At 41.5% G+C, this 25,897-nt stretch overlaps 1 protein-coding gene across 4 annotated transcripts in view; it reads right to left on the bottom strand.

Moving 5' to 3' along the window:
- Window positions 1–25,897, bottom strand: part of LOC139576016 (AT-rich interactive domain-containing protein 3B-like) — an 80,515-nt gene that overhangs the window by 20,765 nt on the left and 33,853 nt on the right. For all 4 annotated transcript variants that reach the window (XM_071401602.1, XM_071401604.1, XM_071401603.1 and 1 more), the window contains exons 3-4: window positions 13,331–13,408; window positions 12,940–13,012 (exon numbers count right to left, since the gene is read on the bottom strand). In XM_071401602.1, the coding sequence (XP_071257703.1) occupies window positions 12,940–13,012; window positions 13,331–13,408 (151 nt within the window). The remainder of the gene's footprint in view (window positions 1–12,939; window positions 13,013–13,330; window positions 13,409–25,897) is intronic.

The raw sequence follows: 25,897 nt of genomic DNA, 5'->3' as shown, positions 1-25,897 counted from the left end.
GAGTCCTTTTCTCTATTCAAACTAGTTGAATACGTGATTTTTATACTGCAGCCACCTTCAACTCACCACAGGTGAGTTCAATTCCAACGTAAATGAGAATCACCTGCTTGACATTAATTATTTCAAACTACTTCTAGAAGGTGCCAATAATATTGTACGGGACATTTTATGATTTCTTTGTAGAATTAGCTAAGATTTAGTAAATTTTTCCGAATTTTTTGTTTTGTTCAACTGCACACCAAAGACATTTGGGGTCACTTAGAAATGTCCTCGTTTTCCACGAAAACATAAATGAAATGAGTTGCAAAATGAATAGGAAATATAGTCAAGACGTTGACAAGGTTATAAATAATGATTTCTTTATTGAAATAATAATAGTGTCCTTCAAACTCTGCTTTCGTCAAAGAATCCTCAATTTGCAGCAATTACAGCCCTTTCTAGTTGTCAATCTGAAGAGATTTCACCCCAAGCTTCCTGAAGCATCTCCCACAAGTTGGATTGGTTTGATGGGAACTTCTTACGTACCATACGGTCATGCTGCTCCCACAACAGCTCAATAGGGTTGAGATCAGGTGACTGTGCTGGCCACTCCATTATAGACAGAATACCAGCTGACTGCTTCTTCCCTAAATAGTTATTGCATAATTTAGAGCTGTGCTTTGGGTCATTGTCCTGTTGTAGGAGGAAATTGGAACCAATTAAGCGCTGTCCACAGGGTATGGCATGGCGTTGCAAAATGGAGTGATAGCCTTCCTTCAAAATCCCTTTGACCCTGAACAAATCTCCCACTTTACCATCACCAAAGCACCCCCAGACATCACATTGCCTCCACCATGCTTGACAGATGGCATCAAGCACTCCTCCAGCATCTTTTCATTTTTTTCTGCGAATGTTGTTCTTTGTGATCCAAACACCTCAAACTTAGGATTTGTCTGTCCATAAATGTTTTCCAATCTTCCAGTGTCTGTCCTTTTGCCTATCTTAATATTTTATTTTTATTGGCCAGAGATATGTCTTTTTCTTTGCAACTATGCCTAGAAGGCCAGCATTCCAGAGTCGCCTCTTCACTGTTAATGTTGAGACTGGTGTTTTGCGGGTACTCTTTAATGAAGCTGCCAGTTGAGGACTTGTGTGGCGTCCGTTTCTCAAACTAGACACTAATGTACTTGTCCTCTTGCTCAATTGTGCACCGGTGCCTCCCACTCCTCTTTCTATTCTGGTTAGAGCCAGTTTGTGCTGTTCTGTGAAGGGAGTAGTACACAACGCTGTACAAGATCTTCAGTTTCTTGGCAATTTCTCGCATGGAATAGCCTTAATTTCTCAGAACAAGAATAGACTGACGAGTTTCAAAAGAAAGTTCTTTGTTTCTGGCCATTTTGAGCCTGTAATCGAACCCACAAATGCTGATGCTCCAGATACTCAACTAGTCTAAAGAAGGCCAGTTTTATTGCTTCTTTAAATCAGAACAACAGTTTTCAACTCTGCTAACATAATTGCAAATTGGTTTTCTAATGATCAATTAGCCTTTTAAAATGATAAACTTGGATTAGCTAACACAACGTGCCATTGGAACACAGGAGTGATGGTTGCTGATAATGGGCCTCTGTACGCCCATGTAGATATTCCATAAAAAATCTGGCGTTTCCAGCTACAGTAGTCATTTACAACATTAACAATGTCTACACTGCGTTTCTGATCAATTTGATGGTATTTAAAAAATGTACAAAAAAAATTGCTTTTCTTTCAAAAACATTTCTAAGTAACCCCAAACTTTTGAACGGTAGTGTATGTCCCCATTACCAGTAAAACTTAATCAAAACATATTTCTTTCACTTACTTGCTGTGCTGTTTCGTTGTTCATTTGTTCAGTCGTTTCATTCTCAACCAGAATTTCTATGGAATGCCGTTTGGGTCTTTGCATGTCAAAAAAGATACGTCAAATAACACTATTTGATGTGTCAAATAAGCTTGATGACCAATCAGGACCTGAATATGACTGCATGTCACATAATTTAACGCATTCATAATATCTTTACGTAGTTATTACACATTGATTACACTATCACTCATATTTCATGTCACAACGATTCATCAATATGTATGATATGATGCTGGTAAAGTTCTCACGCACCTACAGCGCAGGTCATAAAAAAAAGCTACCTAGCTCATGGATGCAAACAATGTTCTTCCCCAAAAACATAGCAAAACGACAATCTGTTTCAGTAGCTATAGTTAGCTAGCTATTATGCCATTATTTAATAGATCATGATATACGAGGTTGGAATGTTATACAAAATCAACACAAGACAATTTGTTAATTTGACAAATCGGTTGAAATCACACTGGATGTATTAGACTTTAGAATTGCTTTGGGGGCATACGTATTTCACTGTACAGCCTTACCTATGGATTGTGGATCAATGACATGGTGTATCAGTCTACTCAGTGACACCCAGAGAACATTAGTATTGTAGCTCTTATTGCGGGACTCTGAAGCAACTGTGAATTGAGCCACATTTATTGTCAACCTATGTGCATTGAACCCTATTCCCGAGGAAAAACAATACTGCATGAATGTTTTGGAGTCTGATAACTCTGAGGACGATGTTGGTAAAAAATATATTGGGTATTGAGTATACTGTTACCCCATTTCATTGATCCCCAAACCTTAGGTAAAGCTGTACAGTGCAATATGAATGTCAATACACACAATAGGCTGACCGGGGAGGTGATTTCACACAGTCACAGTCCCGCAATAAGAGCTACAACGCTAATATTTGCATAAACTCTTCCCTGTTGTGTTCTGTGGGTGTCACCGACTAGACTGATAGCACATTTCATTGCTTCACATTCCAACCTTGTTTAACATTATCTAGTCTAAATATGGCATGATTCCACCAATAGTAACCTTCTGCATCACTTTCAAATAGGGACTTTTATATTGAAAGCAAACCGCTAATCCTTATTGTGGCTAGCTTCACAACATATCCTGGTCAGGTCGAGCCTCACTAGGCAGATGAAGCTAGCTGCCTGCTTATAACGTTAGCTTTGGGCAACAGGGTTAAGGAGCTGGCTAGCTATTTATTTTCATGAACTGAAGTTGAATTTCAATAGGGGAACATCAAGTGGCTACCTAGCTAATACTTGATTCCTAAATCTTTGCAAAGAATAGTGAAAATAACTGCAGTTTCTAATTGTCATTGTTTTCACGGTGGTTGTATTGGTACCATCTAGGTACCAAGCTAAAGCTAGCTAGCTACCCTAGAAGTTGCGGTTGAACAAATAATGCTTTATTACCAAGGCGGTATTGTAAACACATCGTTCTTGGCCGGTGTTTGTAGACTTTTTTGTACAGCTTCGACAGTGCTACTGATAGTAGTGGTGGCGCTTGGCTTGCACGTGCAAATTCAGAACACACAACACTGTATAATATTACTGTGTTATTTGAAGTGTCAAATTAAAAGCTTATTTAACGCGTCAAATAGTGTTATTGTCAAACAGTGTTATTTGACGTCTATATTTTTTGACACACAGAGACTCAAACGTCGTTCCATAGTATGTTGTGAAGCAAATAGCAATGACGCTATTACTGTGCAACTCCAGTAGGGCAACATCTGAATAATAGCGCACTTGGTAACTTTAGTGTGTACCGGTGCTCAACCAGTCGTGAAAGCCAACATCAACAATGACAGAGAATGGTCGATTGTCAAGGGCAATGAATTCCATTATCTTGGCATTAATGTATTTCGCCTTTGAGTTGTCTCGCTGAAATGTTCTTACTCTTTCAAATGACTACTCGACTTGTTGACTGCTCGATCCACACAGCAGACATTGTGGGCCAGGTTTGGAATGCTGTGTTGCACGTGTAGCGCAAAATTTTACGTGGCGTCGTTACGTCATGTACCTACGTTATATAGGTATGTACATCAGCTTTGACATTGGTTTTTCATATGGGCGTTAAACTAGACATCGGGCCGATACCCATGTTGGCATTTTTTGCTAATATCGGCCTATTCTGATATGTTCACCGATATATCGTGCATCCCCAATTTTGGCCACGACTAGCATTTATACCGTACCAAAAACAAATCACATTTTATGTCACATGCACCGAATACAACCGGTACCTTACCATGAAATGTTTACTTACAAGCCCTTGACCAACAATACAGTTTAGAAAATCGAGTTAAGAATATATTTACTAAATAAACTAAAGTAAAAAATTGTAACAATAAAATAATAAATGAGGCTATATACAGTGGGTATCGGTACAGAGTCAATGTGCGGGGGTACAGGTTAGTTGAGGTAATTTGCACATGTAGGTAGGGGTAAAGTGACTATGCATAGATAATAAACAGTGAGTAGCAGTCTTATGGCTTGGGGGTAGAAGCTGTTAAGGAGCCTTTTGGACCTAGACGTGGCGCTCCGGTACCACTTGAGAACAGAGAACTGTCTATGACTTCAGTGACAGGAGTCTAACAATTTTTTGGGACTTCCTCTGACACCGCCACCATATACTAGGGTATTGCATAATACTGACGGTATAATTTTCAATACCATTGTAGAGAGTTAGGGGCACGGCTGCAGGTGTGCATGCTATGCCACTGCTTATAACTATAAGAAATCTAAGATGTCAAATAAATTATATCCTGCTCTGGGCTTCAGCTATTAACTTGGTTTGCTAGCGAAGTGGCTAGATGTCAAGATCAAGCTTCTTGGTTACAGCAAAAACATTAAACACTTGTCTTAACCCCACTCTCTCTCGCGCTCTCTCCGTCCCGTGATTGCATCAACAGAAGTATTCCACACTTGCTCTGTCCATCAGACCTAGGCACCATTAATCATCTCAAGTGGACACCGCTGACAGGCATTTGGCTGCTTTGCACTTGGGTTTTTTTCTTCATAAAGTGCCCTTTTCTCCTACAGTCTACCTTACCCCCTCCCTCCTAGCCCCCATCCCATCTCAGAGCAGGAGGTGAGGGAAGGGTGTCAAATCAAAACAAACTATCACCCATCTGCTTAAATTGAAGCCTTTAAGACGGTTAATAGCAACACAACAGTGTCAAAGTTTTTCTCCACGTTCCCAATGGGGGCGAGAAAACAAGAAGTGAAATGGATCTGATAAACAATAAGGCTACAGGAAAACACAGCAGCTAAACACTCCTGAGGCCTCAGCCACCAACTGAAGAGGAAACGCTGCTGCTGTTGCTGCTACTCTAATGTGGGGGGCATCAATGGGCCTCTTCACAGACCCATTGGGTGTAAGACAGCTGGTGAAATTCCTCAACAATGAACACACACAAACATGCCTGTTTTTAGGCACACAAGGCCAAATGGGATTCTCTCGCAAGCTTCCCTTCAGTTATTTCCCACTTCCCAAGGACTTGGGGGGGCATGAAGTGGGTAATTGCTCCTCTATTTGGGCCTGTCCTTCTCTCTCTCTCTCTTTCTCTCTTCTCCAACTAACATTGTTTGATCAGCTGTCCAAATATATTCAATATCTAAAGAGTGTTTTCTCCTACTTCAAAACACAGTAATATAATTAGAAAACATTTTTGACACTCAAAGAACTGAAAATAAAATGCAGTATCCAAGTATAAATCTGTATTTATTTGATAGTGCAGCAGAAGCCAGTAAATTCAAAACAAAAATGGAGTACAGTGCCTCCAATTGATCCATAACAGGGCCAGAGATAATTTTGTCAGAGAGATCACCGGCCTGGCCTGCGAGGCCAGCGGCTGAGGGCTGCATCTCACGGTAGTCCTGGGGAACATGTGCTGTGCTGCGGCCCTGTTCTCACAGCCGAGTGGGAAGACAGCCAAGCAATTTGTTCTCCATGATTAAGGCCCCGATTTAGGAGACAGCGGAGGTCAGCCAAATGCCGCTTATTGAAGTAGAAAGAGGGGGGGGGGGGGGGGTGTCTTTCTCTCTCAGGCCACAAAGAGGTATTGACAGGGTAGCCAGGTAGGTGAAATTCTTTGCTGCACCATGGTAATGACAGGATAGAGAACATCTCAGCTAAAAGCATTGACCTTCTGGTTCTAGAATGATCCTGTGATATCATCAATAAAGAAGCCTTGGGGTAATCACTCTCTCATTGCATCTTATTGGAAACACAACACAGCTACAAGTCAGGACTCACCCATCACCACTCACAATTATCTTGAATTACTTTTGAAAAACTTCTTTAACTCATCACATACGCTGCCGCTACTGTTTACTGTGTCACTTTATTCGTAGTTATATGTACAGTACCAGTCAAAAGTTTGGATTAACCTACTCATTCAAGGGTTCATCTTTATTCTTACTATTTTCTACATTGTAGAATAATAGTGAAGACGTCAAAACTATGGAATCATGTAGTAACCAAAAAAGTGGTAAACAAATATATTTGATATTTGAGATTCTTCAAAGTAGCCACCCTTTGTCTTGATGACAACTTAGCTCACTCTTGGGATTCTCTCAACCAGCTTCATGAGGAATGCTTTTCCAACAGACTTTAAGGAGTTCCCACATATCCTGAGCACTTATTAGCTGCTTTTACTTCACTCTGCGGTCCAACTCATCCCAAACCATCTCAATTGGGTTGAGGTTGGGTGATTGTGGAGGCCAGGTCATCTGATGCAGCACTCCATCACTCTCCATCTTGGTCAAATAGCCCTTACACAGCCTGGAGGTGTGCTTTGAGTCATTGTCCTGTTGAAAAACAAATGGTAGTCCAACTAAACGCAAACCAGATGGGATGATGTATCGCTCTTTCACTTACTCTGCGTCTCAAAGACACGGCGGTTGGAACCAAAAATCTCAAATTTGGACTCATCAGAGCATAGGACAGATTCCCACTGGTCTAATGTCCATTGCTCATGTTTCTTGGCCAAAGCAAGTCTCTTCTTATTGGTGTCCTTTAGTAGTGGTTTCTTTGCAGCAATTTGACCATGAAGACCTGATTCAAGCAGTCTCCTCTGAAAAGTTGATGTTGAGATGTGTCTGTTACTTGAACTCTGTGAAGCATTTATTGGCTGCAATCTGAGATGCAGTTAACTAATGAAGTTATCCTCTGCAGCAGAGGTAACTCTGGGTCTTCCTTTCCTGTGGCAGTCCTCATGAGAGCCAGTTTGATCATAGCGCTTGATGGTTTTTGCGACTGCACTTGAATAAACTTTAAAAGTTCTTGACATTTTCCGGATTGACTGACCTTCATGTCTTAACTTCTCTAGGATAGGGGGCAGCATTTTCACATTTGGATGAAAAGCATACCCAAATTCAACTGCCAGCTACTCATCCCCAGAAGATAAGATATGCATATTGTTAGTATATTAGGATAGAAAACACTCTGAAGTTTCTAAAACTTTGAATCATGTCTGTGAGTATAACATAACTTATTTAGCAGGCGAAACCCCGAGGACAAACCATTCAGATTTTTTTGTTGTTGAGGTCACTCTTTTCAATGAGTTTTCATTGGGAAACCAGATTTCTAATTGACTTGCTTGCAGTTCCTACCGCTTCCACTGGATGTCAACAGTCTAGAGAAATTGGTTGAGGTTATTCCTTTGTGTAATGAAGAAGTACGACCATCTTGAACGAAAGTCACATTAAGTGTCCTTTTAGATAGAAGTGCGTAACCAGAAAGCTGGCTATAGTTGGTTTTAATCCTGTATTGAACACAGATCATCCCGTCTTCAACTTTATCGATTATTAACGTTAAAAAATACCTAAAGTTGTATTATAAAAGTAGTTTGAATTTTTTGGCAAAGTTTACAGGTAACCTTTGAGATATTTTGTAGTCACGTTTGAGCAATTTGGAAGCAGTGTTTTGCTGGATCAAAAGCGCCAAATAAAATTGACATTTTGGATATATATCGACGGAAATAAATCGAACAAAGGGACCATTTGTGATGTTTATGGGACATATTGGAGTGCCAACAACAGAAGCTCGTCAAAGGTAAGGCATTAATTATATTTTTATTTCTGCGCTTTGTGTCGCGCCTGCAGGGTTGAAATATGTTTATCTCTTTGTTTACAATGGTGCTAACTCAGATAATAGCATCGTATGCTTTCGCCGAAAAGCCTGTTTGATTTCTGACATGTTGGCTGGATTCACAACCAGTGTAGCTTTAATTTGGTAATTTTCATTTATGATTTAATGAAAGTTTAATTTTTATAGTAATTTTCATAGTAATTAATTTGAATTTGGCGCTCTGCATTTCCTCTGGCTTTTTGCCAAGTGAGACAGTAGCGTCCCGCCTAAACTCAGATTTTTGGATATAAATATGAACTTTACCGAACAAAACATACATGTATTGTGTAACATGAAGTCCTATGAGTGTCATCTGATGAAGATCAAAGGTTAGTGTTTAATTTTCTCGATTTCTGCTTTTTGTTATTCCTCTCTTTGGCAGGAAAAATAGCTGTGTTTTTCTGTGGCTATGTACTGACCTAACATAATCGTTTGGTGTGCTTTCGCCGTAAATCCTTTTTGAAATCAGACATGTTGGCTGGATTCACAACATGTGTAGCTTTAATTTGGTGTCTTTCATGTGTGTTTTCATGAAAGTTTGATTTTTATAGTAATATATTTGAATTTGGCGCTCTGCATTTTTACTGGCTTTTGGCCAAGTGGGACGGTAGCGTCCCACATATCCTAGAGAAGTGTTAAAGTGATGATGGACTGTCGTTTCTCTTTACTTATTTGAGCTGTTCTTGCCATAATATGGACTTGGTCTTTTACCCAATAAGGCTATCTTCTGTATACCACCCCTACCTTGCCACAACAACTGATTGGCTCAAACGCATTGAGGAAAGAAATTCCACAAATGAACTTTTAACAAGGCACACCTATTAATCGAAATGCAGTCCAGGTGACTAACTCGTGAAGCTGATTGAGAGAATGCCAAGAGTGTGCAAAGCTGCCATCAAGGCAAAGGGTGGCTACTTTGAAAAATATTAAATATATTTTGATTTGTTTAACACTTTTTTGGTTACTACATGATTCCATATGTGCTATTTCATAGTTTTGATGTCTTCCCTATTATTTTACAACAAGAAAAAAAAAAAAAAAAAAAAAAACCCTGAGTAAAAAAGAAAATGAGTAGGTGTCCAAACTTTTGACTGGTACTGTACACCTTTAGCTACCTCAATTACTTTGTACCCCTGCATATCGACTCGGTACTGGTACCACTTGTATATAGCCAAATGAGTTACTTGTTGTATATCTATTATTATTATTATTATTATTATTATTATTACGTGTTTTACTTTTCTATTATTTCTCAATTTCTTTCTCACTGCATTGGGCCTGTAAGTAAGCATTTCACTGTTCGTAAACAACAGGTGTGGACTAAGCATGTGACGAAACAAATTAGATTTCGAAACTCCTCCTGGCACCATGTTCTGAACAAAATGATGCACCATGAATGAAACCAGATTGACCTTGACTGGTTGAAAACAACACACTTGCAGTATGAGCGAATAAAAAAGGAAACCACAAAGAACAACTGATTAAGTCATCATCATCGATCTAGCGTTTTAGTCGGCTTGATGAAGATTGCCATCTGACCAACATAGTACAAGGGTCAGGCTTCCACTCCCCACTGTCAGAGCAGTGACATGCTAACTGGCCAATGACAGATCCTCTCCCTCTAACTAATACATCATCCCCCAACAAGACATCTAAAACACACGTGCCAGGCCAGGCCGGCCAAGCCCAGGGACCAGGGAGGGGAGTCACTAGCTACCGCTGATTTCACTGGCTGTGTGAGGACACACAAGGCTCTCTCTACAGGCACTCAGTGATTTGACTGTCTTAGGGCCGGAGTCGATGGCATCCGCCGTGGCAATGTTTTGACAGTATCTTAGCGCGCGCACACACAACACACAGTGAAACTAACATTTTACATTTGGCTCTATACTCCAGCATTTTAGATTTGAGATCAAATGTTTCATACAAGGTGACAGTACAGAATGTCAACTTTTATTTGAGGGTATTTTCATACAAATCCATTTTACCATTTAGAAATGCAAGTTCTTTATGCATCTAGTCTGCCCATTTGAGGAAGTCAAGTATTTGGACAAAATTCACTTAGTGTATTATAGTAGTCAAAAGTGTAATATTTGGGCCCACATTCCAAGCACACAATGACTACATCAAGCTTTTGACTATTCAAACTCAGATTCATTTGCAGTATGTTTTGGTTGTGTTAGATTTTGCCAAGTGCGTAACTTTGTGTTGCATATTATGGGTGGTCAGGGTCAATAGATTCCGGGATCAACACCCTTCTAGGGGCAGAATAATAAAGCAAGAAATAGTTGAGAAATTTTTCTGGTGAATTTAAGACTTTCCTGATAATTTGGTCAATATATCCCAACCACAACTGAAATACCAATAATTTCTGTATTACTATAAACTGTTGGTCTAACTAACAGTTCAGAAAGGAACCATGCGTGACAATTTCTTGGTAGAACAACTGAGAAAGTCAGTTCTGGGGTTTGATTGAATGTTTGCTATGTTGCGTAACGGCTTGTATTGAATGACATGTTTCCCCAAAACGTTCAACTTCCTTGAACAGACTAAGATAGCCTACATTTGCTCCGTTTGGTGGGTGTGCCGAGGTGTGGCTTGAAGCAATGAGTGATATATTTGAAGGGAAGCGGTGCATTTTGAACCCACAACCGAATCCCTCCCCGTTTTTCAACTGGTCGTTCAGAACACCCCGTTTCCATTTAATTGAACGTTGCATTACATGTTTTTGTACTGAACGCAGCCCTGGTGACTTTTCTACTCCAAAAGTCATGTAAAATGGTGACACCATTAGAATATAATTTCCCCCTGGTCCATATTATCAGACTGGTGTGTTATTTAGCAATAAGCATTATAACCTGTAGCCCAAATGATGCCGCATAGTGGCTATAAATAAATAGGCAGAAACATGGGGTTGCCCATCTGTATTTGTGCTAATCATTAGCTAGTTCAGTGCTTCCAAAACCTTTTTGGTCATGGCCCCCTTTTATCATGGGGGAACATCACATGCCCGCCTCCCCCCCTGGAAGAATTAGTATGGTGATTAGGTTGCATAAACATGATGAGTGTTTTATCCCCACAATTTTGTCCTTTAAATTTGTTTTCTAAACATAAATAAGGAGTATAGGTTGCTAGTCAGAGTGAGACAAGCAGGCTGCCTCTGACTGGGGAGAGTAACAGGCTTGTTTGAGCCTACTGCCTGAGGTTCAGAGGAACAACTTTTCTCTAATTCTGTAGCCTACTACAAATCAGTTGTTTCAAAGTTTATATTACTACAAAAGCTGTCTTTGAACTCTCAAAAATGTGCCCAATATAACTATTACCAATTATCACTGGTTTTGAAAAATAACGCTCACACGCGAGATGCTCATCTCGTCACTTCGCAATATAAAACTTCTTCATTTGAAAAACGATTTTATATACAATTATTATTCGTGTTTATAAATTGACCGTGTTAAATGAGAATGTTCTTCTTTATTTGTTACAAGTTAGTTAACAAACCCTTTCTCATTACAAGACGTGCAGGGGTATGGGGGATTCAATCATAACATTAGGAATTGAGTATTACTCTATAGTGTAAAGTCACAGAAAGCCAGTAGCTACAGTGGAAAAATTATTTCCAATCCATTAAATTCATTATGGTACAGTGCCTTGAGAAAGTGTTCACCCAGTCACTACAAAAAGATACAGGCTCCCTTCCTGACTCAGTTGTCGGACAATAAGGAAACTGCTCAGGGATTTCACCATGATGCCAATGGTGACTTGAAAACTGTTACAGAGTTTAATGGCTGTAATAGGAGATAACTGTGTATGGATCAACTACATTGTAATTACTCCACAATACTAATCTAAACGAAAGAGTGAGAAATAAGTCATGTTCTTTGTGCCTCTAGCTTTCTCACCGAACCCTTTTCACAATTAATTCACGATTATCCATAATCATAGTAGTATCCACATGAATGTAGAAGTGTTCAGAAACATTCTATTCTTACTCACAATAAAAGTGACTCCAAAATGACAATACATTGGTCACCATTCAGTTCCTATTGCGCAAAATATAACCAGAAACTACAAAAACAAAAACTGCAAATGCATCCGAGTTTGTAGAGTCACAAGCTTGATGTAGTCATTGAGTGCAAGGAATATGGGACCAACTACTAAACTTTTGACTACTTTAATACACTTTGTGAATTTGTCGAAATACTTATGCCTTATATGAAACAATTGATCTCAAATCCAAAATGGTGGAATATAGAGTCAAATTTTTAAAAATGTAGCTTCACTGTCCAAATGCATATGGAGAGGAGTGTACCTGGCATTTGAACATGAGCTAAAAGCATTCTGAAAATGTGATTTGACCACAGGGAAAAAGCTATGTTTATAAAATACTGCAAATTGCAGGTTGGCTTGAACTGAGCCCTTTATCCCTTAGCAGTTCTGTAGTCTGAGGTGGTCTCTCTCATTTGAGGGGCCATACTGATTGTGGAGTCTTCCAGGCTTTGCGCTTAGTGAATTAGTCACAGCCTAAACAGGTTCTCTCAGGTCTGAGACGGTGTGTGTGTGCGTACGCGGGTCAGACGGGACAGCAGGAGACTGATCACACCTGACAAGCCCTCAAACATCTTCAACACAGGGAAACAGGATTCAGTGTTCAATAGTTTGTGTCTTTTCTAGTTGACTACAATTTTCTCTGAGAAAGGGCTTGTTTCGTGTGTGTGTGTGTGTGTTTGTGTGTGTGTGTGTTTGCATGCAACTGAAAGTGGAAGAGAAACTATGGTGTTGTGAATCATACAGGCAAGACACACTCTTTGTGAGAATTTCAGTATCTCTACAAGTGAACCATAGCACATAAAAGAGGAAATGAATAAAGTCTAAATGGAAGTAGTAGGGGAAAGTTGCTTTCTAAAAGTCAGCCTTCTTACCTCTTTTCTGCATGTAGGTGAACAGGTCATCCAGGAATTCCTTTCTGTTGGGGTCACTGTCAAGCTCATACAGCTGAAGGTGAAAACCATTGCGTTTCAGTCAGTCTTATCTTTTGATACTTTTAAATATACCACTCAAGTCCAACATGCATTTGTATTTATTGAATTGCTTCCAATCAATTGGCTAACTAAAGGAAAGCAGGAAGTATCATCAAGCAATCACTACAAATAAATAGTAAGGGTTCATTATATAAAATCTGACCTGTGACCTTCTCTATGAGATGAATAACATTCTTTCTTTACTGCTAGATAGGTATTTGATGACCTGTTGTGTTCTGGAGTGCTAACCAAAGCCTGGTTCAGCCATAATGTGTCCAGACCAGATACGTACCTTAGCAAAGTCTCTGGAGGCCTCTCCTCCTCTTCCTCTTCCACTGTCATTCTCATCAGCCCAAGCAGCGCTCCCATTCTGCGGAAAGATGACAGAATAAACACTCAGTACACCCAAGCATAGACACATTTGGGGCTGTGGCGGTCATCCAATTTTGTACGCCGGCTATTGTCATGCAAATGACTGCCGGTGTCACAGTAATTGACTGATAATAAATAATAAAACAAATGTATAATTTCAAAGACTCCACGCATACAAGCCGCTGATGTGCGCCTTAGGAACATCTACATTTAAAAAAGTTTAATAAATCAATTTAACCCTTTAGAACCCATAGCGGCAGTCAAAGGCCCTTCTTTAGAATTACTATAGTGGCTGCAAACTGCCTTTTTTTCTCTACAATAATATCTGTGTCTAGCTAGCTAGCCAGCCTGTTAGGCAAGAAAAGTTGTGTGTGGCGGTGAATATAGGCTGCGCGCGCGAAGCGTCAACCTCAGCTGTCACTTTTCGCTAACTAGCCATACAGACAACTAGCTAACTAGCCAACGAAATGGAGATTAGTCATTTGTGTTTATCTGTTGGGCTTAGGTCACAACAACTCCTCCTCCATGCTTCACGGTGGGAATCACACATGCAGAGATCATACCTTCACCTACTCTGCGTCTCACAAAGACACGGTGGTTGGAACCAAAATCTCCCATCAGACCAAAAGAACAGATTTCAACCAGTCTAATGTCCATTGCTCGTGATTCCTGGCCAAAGCAAGTCTCTTCTTATTATTATTGGAGTCAAAAACACATTGTTGTGTTTTTTTGATAGTGACTGTACACAATGGAAGACAAAATGAGTGTTACTCCTATTGACATGAATCTGCTCTTCAAAACTAAGTTAAAGAACAAATGACAATTAGAAGTTCTTAGAGCAGTGTGTTTGAAATGTGTGAGAAAATTAGCTTTATCTTGGATAATTCTCAGTAATCTACAGCAGCATTATAGAATTCTATTGGGATCTAAAGGGTTATTATAAACTGGTTGGGTCGAGCCCTGAATGCTGATTGGCTGACAGCTGTGATATTTCACATTGTATAGCTCGGGTATGACAAAACATTTGTTTTTATTGCTTTAAATTAGGTTGGTAACCAGTTTATAATAGCAATAAGGCAGCTCGGGAGTTTGTGGCATATGGCCAATATACCATGGCTAAGGGCTGTAACCAAGCACTCCACGTTGCATCACATAAGAACAGCCCCTAGTGGTGGAATATTGGCCGTATACCACACCCCCTCGGGCCTTATTGCTTAAATATACACCCTCACAATTTTTATTTTAGGCAGGTGTAAAGAAACATATGAAGAAAATGTATTTCAGAAGAACCAAATATGAGTCGGCCTACTGTATGTTATCTGGCTATACGCCATGCTATAGGCTAGTTCATTTAGCTGACAAGATATGCTTATAAGCCCCGTGCCATTATTTTATTGTAAGAATAATATAATGGAACTTAGCAGAATAAAATAGAAAATATATTTTTCCCATTCCGGAGCGAGTGCGCATATTTCAGAAGCTATGTTGAGCGTAAAAGTGTTCATTTGAAACAGGCCCTACATGCTAGATTTAGTGTTATTTGGCAAAATTAGTTGTGAATGATAAACATTAGAATGTCTTAGAAAACAAAATATAAACTCAGCAAAAAAAGAAACATCCCTTTCAAAGATATTTGGATTTTTATTAAATAACTTCACAGATCTTCATTGTAAAGGGTTTAAACACCGTTTCCCATGATTATTCAATGACCCATACACAATTAATGAACATGCACCTGTGGAACGGTCATTAAGACACTAACAGCTTACAGACGGTAGGCAATTAAGGTCACAGTTATGAAAACTTAGGACACTGGAGGACTTTCTACTGACTCTGAAAAACACCAAAAGAAAGATGCCCAGGGTCCCTGCTCATCTGTGTGAACGTGCCTTAGGCATGCTGCAAGGAGGCATGAGGACTGCAGATGTGGCCATGGCAATAAATTGCAATGTCCGTACTGTGAGACGCCTAAGACAACGCTACAGGGAGAGAGGACGGACAGCTGATCGTCCTCGCAGTGGCAGACCACGTGTAACAACACCTGCACAGGATCGGTACAGCCGAACATCACACCTGCAAGATGGCAACAACAACTGCCTGAGTTACACCAGGAACGCACAATCCCTCCATCAGTGCTCAGACTGTCCGCAATAGGCTGAGAGAGGCTGGACTGAGGGCTTGTAGGCCTGTTGTAAGGCAGGTCCTCACCAGACATCACCGGCAACAACGTCGCCTATGGGCACAGACAGACTGTCGCTGGACCAGACAGGACTGGCAAAAAGTGCTCTTCACTGACATCCTCCTCCCTCTTGTGGTACCCTTCCTGCAGGCTCATCCTGACATGACCCTCCAGCATGACAATGCCACCAGCCATACTGCTCGTTCTGTGCGTGATTTCCTGCAAGACAGGAATGTCAGTGTTCTGCCATGGCCAGCGAAGAGCCCGGATCTCAATCCCATTGAGCACATCTGGGACCTGTTTCATCGGAGGGTGAGGGCTAGGGCCATTCCCCCCAGCAATGTCCGGTAACTTGCAGGTGCCTTGGTGGAAGAGTGGGGTAACATCTCACAGCAAGAACTGGCAAATCTGGTGCAGTCCATGAGGAGGAGATGCACTGCAGTACTTAATGCAACTGGTAGCTAAACATCTGTGGAACTTGTTCAGTTTATTAATCTTGTTACGTTCATACTAATATTTACACATGTTAAGATGCTGAAAATAAACGCTGTTGACAGTGAGGACGTTACTTTTTTTTGCTGAGTTTATAATGGGCTGAGTGATGCAACTATAGGCATCTGTTATTTGCCTCAGGCTGCACACCCTGTTCTCTCATCAAGTAATCCTATTTTTACCCATCCGACTATTCACAATTTAATCTCTTCTTCACTAATATGTCAAATGTGTTTTTATTTAGAATGGCCCATTACCAAATGGGTAGGAACAGGGGCAAATAGCAGGTCATCAAGATGCACTCGAATTGTGAATGGAGGCTGCTTTCCTGCAGTTTAAATCACGCCGGGCTACTTCAGTTTTATAGCCAAGCAGCTGAGAAATAAATATAGTAGCAGCTGGGATCCTCCACGTTTTAGTGGCAACCATCAAAACTCTGCTTTCACACAGGATTGCATATAGAAATGTCTGGGATTATAAGAATACTTATTTCACTTCACATGTGCGACAGGTGATATTCCACCTAAACTCTTTATGCCATGGGCTCTCCCAACCATGTTCCTGCATGTACAGTGCTTCATTTAGGAAACCAAGTGGAATCGGTTCGGGAACATCAATCGTAAGTAACATGTTGTTTTTACAACGAAACATATTTAAATAAACTGTTGCTAGCTACCATCTCTGCACGCTCGAGAAAGGAATGAAGGAGAGGATAAGATGGAAACGCATGGTGGTAAGATATTTTGAAGCTAAAAAGGTAATGTGTCAGCATATTCTTTATGATATATAAAATATTTAAAAAATGCCCTATTACTAGGCTATTTAAAATAAAACACAAATTCACTATAATTGTAAGCAAACTCTGTAAGCCGTCCTGCACAAATCAGTGAACCAACAGCGTCACATAGGCCTATACCTTTTAGATTTCCAAGATGGCGTAGCAGTGTAGACGTGTTTTGTTTCGTCCTCTCGTGTACGTTTGTATTTTTCGTATTTCTTGTATATATTTTAATTTTTTTCCTATCTCTTTTCGATTTTTAATTCGATTATACCTTCCGGTAACCTACCTCACCCAATGTGATACGGAATCGCTATTATTTTTTAACTTTGGAACACATTCAAGAACCCCCAGTAGCTAACCAGCTAATCAGCTACAAGCTATTTAGTCATTTTTAGCCGCTGCTAGCAGCTTTTACCTTCTGCACAGACACCAGCCCTGTTATTAGCCTGGATATTACTCACCAATTTACCAGCACTGTCTCTCCACAACAACGCCGTCTCTCCACAACAATGCCGTAATCCCTGAGCCACTACTTCTGATCCTCACAGCTAGCTTGCAGCTAACGCCACTGCCACGAAGCTAGCAAACACAATTCTACAATACCTCTTTCGCCATCGCCATCCGGCTTGGATTCTCTGTCGACACGACCACGTCTGGTCTGCAGACGAATACCCCATCCGCTGTGCCCTCAATCGGCCTCCGTCTGAGCAGACCACCCCCCGGGCTACTAACTTTAAACGCCGCGTGCTAGCATAGTGGCGGCTTCCCTGCTCCATCTACGGCTGCCCCCTGGACACTATGATCACTTGGCTACATAGCTGATGCCTGCCGGACTGTCCATTAATTCACGGTACTCCATTCTGTTTATTTGTGTTTTATCTGTCGGCTCTGTGTTTTAACTCTGGCTCTGTGTGTAGTTAATCCGACCCTCTCTGCCTAGTCGTCGCCATTTTTACCTGCTGTTGCTGTGTTAGCTGACTAGCTGCTGTTATCTCACCTGTTGTTTTAGCTAGCTCTCCCAATCAAGACCTGCAATCACTTTATGCCTTACTGTATGTCTCTCTCAAATATCAATATGCCTTGTATACTGTTGTTCAGGCTAGTTATCATTGTTTTGGTTTGCAATGGACCCCGTAGTTCCACTCTCCGTACCTCTGATACCTCCTTTGTCCCACACATGCGGTGACCTCACCCATTGAGACCAGCATGTCCAGAGATACAACCTCTTATCATCACCCAGTGCCTGGGCTTGCCTCCGCTGTACCCGTGCCCCACCATACCCCTGTCTGCACATTATGCCCAGAATCTATTCTACCACGCCCATAAATCTGCTCCTTTTATTCCTTGTCCCCAACGCTCTAGGCGACCAGTTTTGATAGCCTTTAGCCGCACCCTCATCCTACTACCCCTCTGTTCCTCGGGTGATGTGGAGGTAAACCCAGGCCCTGCATGTCCCCAGGCACCCTCATTTGTTGACTTCTGTGATCGAAAAAGCCTTGGCCTCATGCATGTCAACATTAGAAGCCTCCTCCCTAAGTTTGTCTTACTCACCGCTTTAGCACACTCTGCCAACCCTGATGTCCTTGCCGAGTCTGAATCCTGGCTTAGGAAGGCCACCAAAAATTCTGAGATTGCCATACCCAACTATAACACTTTCCGTCAAGATAGAACTGCCAAAGGGGGAGGAGTTGCAATCTACTGCAGAGATAGCCTGCAAAGTTCTGTCATACTTTCCAGGTCTATGCCCAAACAGTTCGAACTTCTAATTTTAAAAATTAATCTCTCCAGAAATAAGTCTCTCACTGTTGCCGCCTGCTACCGACCCCCCTCAGCTCCCAGCTGTGCCCTGGACACCATCTGTGAATTGATCGCTCCCCATCTAGCTTCAGAGTTTGTTCTGTTAGGTGACCTAAACTGGGATATGCTTAACACCCCGGCAGTCCTACAATCTAAGCTAGATGCCCTCAATCTCACACAAATCATCAAGGAACCCACCAGGTACAACCCTAAATCCGTAAACATGGGCACCCTAATAGACATTATCCTGACCAACTTGCCCTCCAAATACACCTCTGCTGTCTTCAATCAAGATCTCAGCAATCACTGCCTCATTGCCTGTATCCGCTACGGGTCCGCGGTCAAACGACCACCCCTCATCACTGTCAAACGCTCCCTAAAACACTTCTGCGAGCAGGTCTTTCTAATCGACCTGGCCCGGGTACCCTGGAAGGATATTGACCTCATCCCGTCAGTTGAGGATGCCTGGTCATTCTTTAAAAGTTACTTCCTCACCATATTAGACAAGCATGCTCCGTTCAAAAAATGCAGAACTAAGAACAGATATAGCCCTTGGTTCACTCCAGACCTGACTGCCCTCGACCAGCACAAAAACATCCTGTGGCGAACTGCAATAGCATCGAGGAGCCCCCGCGATATGCAACTGTTCAGGGAAGTCAGGAACCAATACACGCAGTCAGGAAAGCAAATGCCAGCTTTTTCAAGCAGAAATTTGCATCCTGTAGCTCTAACTCCAAAAAGTTCTGGGATACTGTAAAGTCCATGGAGAACAAGAGCACCTCCTCCCAGCTGCCCACTGCACTGAGGCTAGGTAACACGGTCACCACCGATAAATCCGTGATAATCGAAAACTTCAACAAGCATTTCTCAACGGCTGGCCATGCCTTCCTCCTGGCGACTCCAACCTTGGCCAACAGCCCCGCCCCCCCTGCTGCTACTCGCCCAAGCCTCCCCAGCTTCTCCTTTACCCAAATCCAGATAGCAGATGTTCTGAAAGAGCTGGAAAACCTGGATCCATGGGTAATATGCAGTGATTTTGGATTGCATTTACATTGATGTCAGAGTGGTTAGAGGGACAATAGAGCCCCGAGTACCAGGCCAATAGCACCCTGATGGTCGTTAGCGAGTTAGGTACTACCAATGCATGTCCAGAGTACATAAGAGATTACAGTGACTCAACGGTCACATAGAGTTTGACTGCGGTCATGACTCATGACTGCCAGTGTGGCGGTAATACGGTCACCGCGACAGCCCTACAAACACTCATAAAGCATTTATTTGGAACCTGTGAGTGAAGCCTAAGGAGTTGTGTTCCTCAGAAGCTCCTGTGCCCTTCCCCCATTAGCCAACATCTCCATTTCACCTAAACCATCTACATCTGGGCCCGGACACAGACCTGCCCCCACCAGGCCTTCCAACCCAGCTGGATACCTTGGGCCCCTCCATCCCTCAACCCAAACGCAGCTGCAGCCAGGTTCATGGGGTGTAGCAAGGCTGACAGACAGACTGGTCAGTAGCCCTCACCAGAGGCGGATTGGTCATGGGGGGGGTCACTCAGTGGCCCCACAGGACGGAAGATAAAGGAACATAGGGGTAGAAGGTAAAACAGTATGTGCAGAACAGGAATTCCTCCTTTAAGACAAACCCAATAAAAGTATCAGGAATCAAAACAAGATCCGGGCACAGGAGAGAGAAGAGAGGGACTGTTAATAGCCCCAAGCCCATTGGTCAGTACAAAAGAAAACTCCTGAAAACGAGAGGCAGGAGGCCAAAGGTTGCCAAGGCCCCAGAGAGCAAGTTATTTTCACCCGCTCACTCACTGCGCTTGTGTACATCTATATCTTAATGGTTGCCAATGGTCATGCAGTCTAGATAGATATTGATATCAGCTTAAGACACAGATTTCAATCCAGTTATGATTGAACTGTCACTAAGTGTTTCTAAGTAACTGGTCAAACAAATAGCTTTTTACAATAAAAATCAAACACTTTAGGTGTAAATTTCCACTATCTAAGGACTCAGACACACCAATAGCATTGGCTGGTTGAGAGTACGTTGCACCTGTGAACAGAGCGACGGCTGTAATTTGCGCACCAATTTAACAAGTAGAATCTGTGAAAATGTGAGCAGTCAGACATCCACCAACGGGTGGTCCATAAAACACAGCGCGCATAACAAATCGTCAGACGAACACTAGATCCACATTTGGTGCAATGTGTGTGTGCTTCAAGTAACAAAGATTACAACAGGACCATCAAGTGCACATGCAAAATAGTACATTTAGAAACCTTTATTAACCCCCCAGCACACTATTTGGTTGCTTTTGTTCAAATTGGACAATTAGAAATTATTATAATAGCAGAAAATTCAGATTATGACCATGTAGAATCCCATTACTTTTTCATTCAAAATGTTGCTATCTGTATGTCATAAACGACATTGTTGTTCTCTTTTCCATGTAAAAAGCCATAAACCTAGATCTGTCACACTCAATCATTTCACTAGTCTGGCTAACACCTAACTCTCAAAGTCCTTCTGACTTCAGAGTCTGGAATGGCTCTTTGATGTTATCGGCACAATGCTTCGATAATGAAGGGGGCTGTGCTTTTACTGGTTGTCTCTCCTCTGTCTTTCTCACTCAAACAACCAGACGCACAGCCCCCCCCCCCCCCCCCCCTTCCATTACAACGGCTGGGTTTTCAAATCCAAACAGCGAGAGGTCTCAACCCCAGAGAGGAAAAAATGACATTTGAGAGAACCAAATCTGTAAGTGAGTGACTCAAGACTGAAGATCTAACTACCGGTATATGGATCGTCGTTGACACGTCAAATAACGCTATTTGACGCGTCAAATAAGTTTTTAATTTGACATGTCAAATAACACAATTCTATTATAAAATGTTGTGTGTGCTGAATTTGCACGTGCAAGCCAAGCGCCACCATTACGATCACTGTCAAAGCTGTACAATACAGCGTTGGAAATAGGGCATTATTTGTTCGACCGAATGAGAAAACATCTGTGTGAGCATTTGACATTAGATCAGGATCAAACGAGCAGGATCAAACATTTTTGCAAATATCTTTGATACAGGATGTTATCAGCAACTTCTGGGGTATTACATTTACATTTAAGTCATTTAGCTGACGCTCTTATCCAGAGCGACTTACAAATTGGAAAGTTCATACATATTCATCCTGGTCCCCCCGTGGGGAATGAACCCACAACCCTGGCGTTGCAAGCGCCATGCTCTACCAACTGAGCCACACGGGACCTAGCTAGCACCAATGCAACCAGCCTGAAAACAACGAACAGAAGAAACTGAAGTAATTTTCAATACTCTTAGCAATGATTTAGGAATCCATGTGAGTAAGTATTAGCTAGCCACTTGTTCTCCTACTGAAATAACTAGCTAGCCTGCTACTTAACCCTGTTGCCCAAAACTAACGCTATAAGCAGCCAGCTAGCTTTATCTGGCTACTATGGCTTGACCGGACCAGGTTACCTGCTGTGCAGCTAGCCACAATAAGGATTAGCAACTATAGTGGAATTTGTGGTTTGGTTTCAATATAAAAGTGTGTATTTGAAAGTGATGCAGAAGGTTATAATTGGTGGAATCATGCCATATTTAGACTAGATAATGTTAAACATGGTTGGAGTGTTGGAATGTGGAGCAATGAAATGGGATATCAGTCTACTCGGTGACACCCAGAGAACACAACAGGGAAGAGTACGCAAATATTAGCTTCGTAGCTCTTATTGCAGGACTTTGACTGTGGGAAATCACCTCCTCATTCAGCCTATTGACATTCATATTGTACTATACAGCCTTATCTAACGATTGGGGATCAATGAAATTGGGTATCAGCCTACTCAGTACCCAAGTGCTTTTTCCCCAAAAATCCTCAAGAGTTCAGGCTCCAAAACATCCACGTTGTATTGTTTTTCCTCTAGAAAAGTGTACATAGTAGGTTGACTGGTACAGTAAATGTGGCTCAATTCACAGTCGTTTCAGAGTCCCGCAATAAGAGCTACAATGCTAATGTTCTCTGGGTGTCACTGATTAGACTGATACACCATGTCCATTGATCCACAATCCATAGGTAAGGCTGTACAGTGAAATACGTATGCCCCCAAAGCAATTCTAAAGTCTAATACATCCAGTGTGATTAACAGATGTCAAAATTAACTAATTATTGTCTTTGTTGATTTTATATAAACATTCCAACCTCGTTTAGCATGATCTATTCCATCAAGGCATGATTCCACTATTTGCATGACTTTCATTGAGATCGAGGCAAACCGCAAATTCCACTATTGTGGCTAATCCATATTGTGGCTAGCTTCACATAGGCGGGTCCGACCACCATTAATCAAATAAGAACTGTCGTATAAATTAGGGTTATTTTAGATGATGACACTTAGCTAGCTAAGATGTCGTTTTGCTATGTTTTGGGGGAAGAACATTGTTTGCATCCATCAGCTAGGTAGCTTTTTTTTACGACCAGCACTGTCCAGAGATTGGGGAAGTGTGTCTGCGCTCGTATGGGAGCGGGACGGGCGCGAGACAAAAAACTTCACCAGCATCATAGCATACGTATCGGTGAATCGTTGTGACATATGAACTACGAGTGATTACACATTGATTACAGTACGTCAAAAATGTATGAACGTCTTAAATTATTGTGACATGCTGTCATATTCAGGTGCTGATTGGTCAAAAAGCTTATTTGACACGTCAAATAGTGTCATTTGTGTCATCTTTTTTAACACGCAAAGACCCAAACGGCATTCCATACTGGTAGCCCCCTCCCTCCATAGGGTGAATATATAATATGATAACTAATGACAGTGAGCAGTGACTGTTGGGTTATTGGCTGCCATTTGTTAGAGTACACACATCTCCCCAAGAGACACTCTGTGCTGCACTGCGCTGTGAGAGCGGGGGTCAAGGTGTGTGTGACATCACAGGCAACAAAGGTCTGTGTGATAGAATGTCACAGCTAAATGACAGACTTCCAGCGTCTGGGCCAGCCTACCTGTCCACTGACCCACGTCTGTCTAGGCTACTGCCTACCTTCTAACCGACTGTCTGCTCCAGGGACCAGAGGATTTCCCCTTCCCTGGACTTACCCTCCTAAATGGACAGCTACTGGGTATATAGGCTTGTAAATTCCTCGGTCTATATTCTGTCTGTCTATTGTTAGCAGCACCACTTCACCAAGTCATATTCTGGATGAAAGTGATTGTGATTATGCGCCGATTCTACAAACTAGTGATGCACCGATATGACATTTTTGGCTGATACCGATATTTTCCTTGTAAAAAAAAAAAACGATAAGAAAAAATAAATAAAAATTGCTGCCTTTTAAGCATTCTAGTACAGTTAAATAGTTACACAAACACACAGCGGTCTAAGGCACTGCATCTCAATACAAGAGGCGTCACTACAGTTCCTGGTTCAAATCCAGGCTGTATCACATATGGCCGTGATTGGGAGTCCCATAGGGCGGCACACAATTGACCCAGCATCGTCCGGGCCGTCATCGTAAATAAGAATTTGTTCTTAACTGCCTTGCCTAGTTAAATAAAAAGTTACACGCACACACCAAAAAGTTACTTCGTTTGCATTGTCCCCATTACCAGTATAACAATTTATTTCACTTACTTGCTGTGCTGTTTCGTTGTTCAGTCGTTTCATTCTCAACCAGGATTTCTATGGGATGCCGTTTGGATCTTTGCATGTCAAAAAGATACATGTCAAATAAACTTGTTGACCAATCAGGACCTAAATATGATTGCATGTCACATAATAATTTAATGCGTTCATACATTTTTTACGTAGTTATTACACATTGATTACCCTATCACTCATATTTCATGTCACAACGATTCATCGATATGTATGCTATGATGCTGGTAAAGTTGTCTCGCGCACTGGTACTGGTCATAAAAAAGCTAGCTAGCTCATGGATGCAAATAATGTTCTTCCCCAAAAACATAGTAAAACGACATAATCTAGGTGTCAAGCCTCAATAGTGGAATTTGCGGTTAGCCTTCAAAATAAAAGTATGGCATAATTCTAATATTAGTATTAATTTCCATCACTGTCAATTACATACTTTTATTTTGAAGGCAAACCGCAAATTCCACTATTGTGCCTAATCCTTATTGTGGCAACACATAACCCGGTCCAGTCAAGCCTCACTAGCCAGACAAAGCTAGCTGGCTGCTTATAACGTTAGCTTTGGGCAACAGGGTTAAGTAGCAGGCTAGTTAGTTATTTCAATAGGCGAACAAGTGGCTAATACTTACTCACATGGATTCCTAAATCATCGCTAAGAATATTGAAAATTACTGGCGAACAACAAGTGGCAACCTAGCTAATACTTATTCACAAGGATTCATAAATCATTGCTAAGAATATTTTTTAAATGACTGCAGTTTCTACTGGTCATTGTTTTCAGGCTGGTTGTATTGGTGCTAGCTAAGTACCAAGCTAAAGCTAGCTACCCCATGAAGTTGGGGTCGAACAAATTATGCTTTATTACCAACACAGCATTGTAAACACATCGTTCGTGGCCGGTGTTTGCAGACTTTTTTGTACAGCTTGGACAGTGCTACTGTATCTTTTTTGACAAGGAAATACGCAAACGGCGTTCCATAGTATGCATGTCTTTAAACTAATAACAATGACGCTATTACAATGTAACTCTGGTAGGGCAACATCGGAAACATAGCGCAATTGGTAGTGAGTACCGGTGTTCGACCAGTCAGCGAAGCCATTACCTTGGCTTTAATGGTTTTCGCCTTTGAGTTGTCTCGCTTTAATTGTCTTACTCTTTCAAATGACTACTCAACTTGTTGACTGCTCGATCCACACAGCAGACATTGTGGGCTACATTAGGAATGCTGTGTTGCAAGTGTAACGCAAAGTTTTACGTGGCGTCATTACGTCATGCATCTACATTATATAGGTATGCACGGTAGCTTTGACATCGGTTTTTAACATCGGCGTTAAACTAGAATTCGGGCCAATACCGATGTTGGCATTTTTAGCTACTATCGTCCGAGTCATTCACCGATATATCGTGCATCCCAACCAAAAACACACCTGATTCAGGTAACTATTCAAAACAATTAGTATAAATCCGATGTGTTAGATTAAGGCCGGAACAAAACCCTGCACAAGGACAGCTATCCAGAAGGAGGGTTGGTCACCCCAGTTCTTTATCCCAAA

This window comes from Salvelinus alpinus, chromosome 5 (genome assembly GCF_045679555.1).
Source record: "Salvelinus alpinus chromosome 5, SLU_Salpinus.1, whole genome shotgun sequence".
NCBI lineage: Eukaryota > Metazoa > Chordata > Actinopteri > Salmoniformes > Salmonidae > Salvelinus > Salvelinus alpinus.
This window is presented reverse-complemented; position numbering and strand designations above follow the sequence as displayed.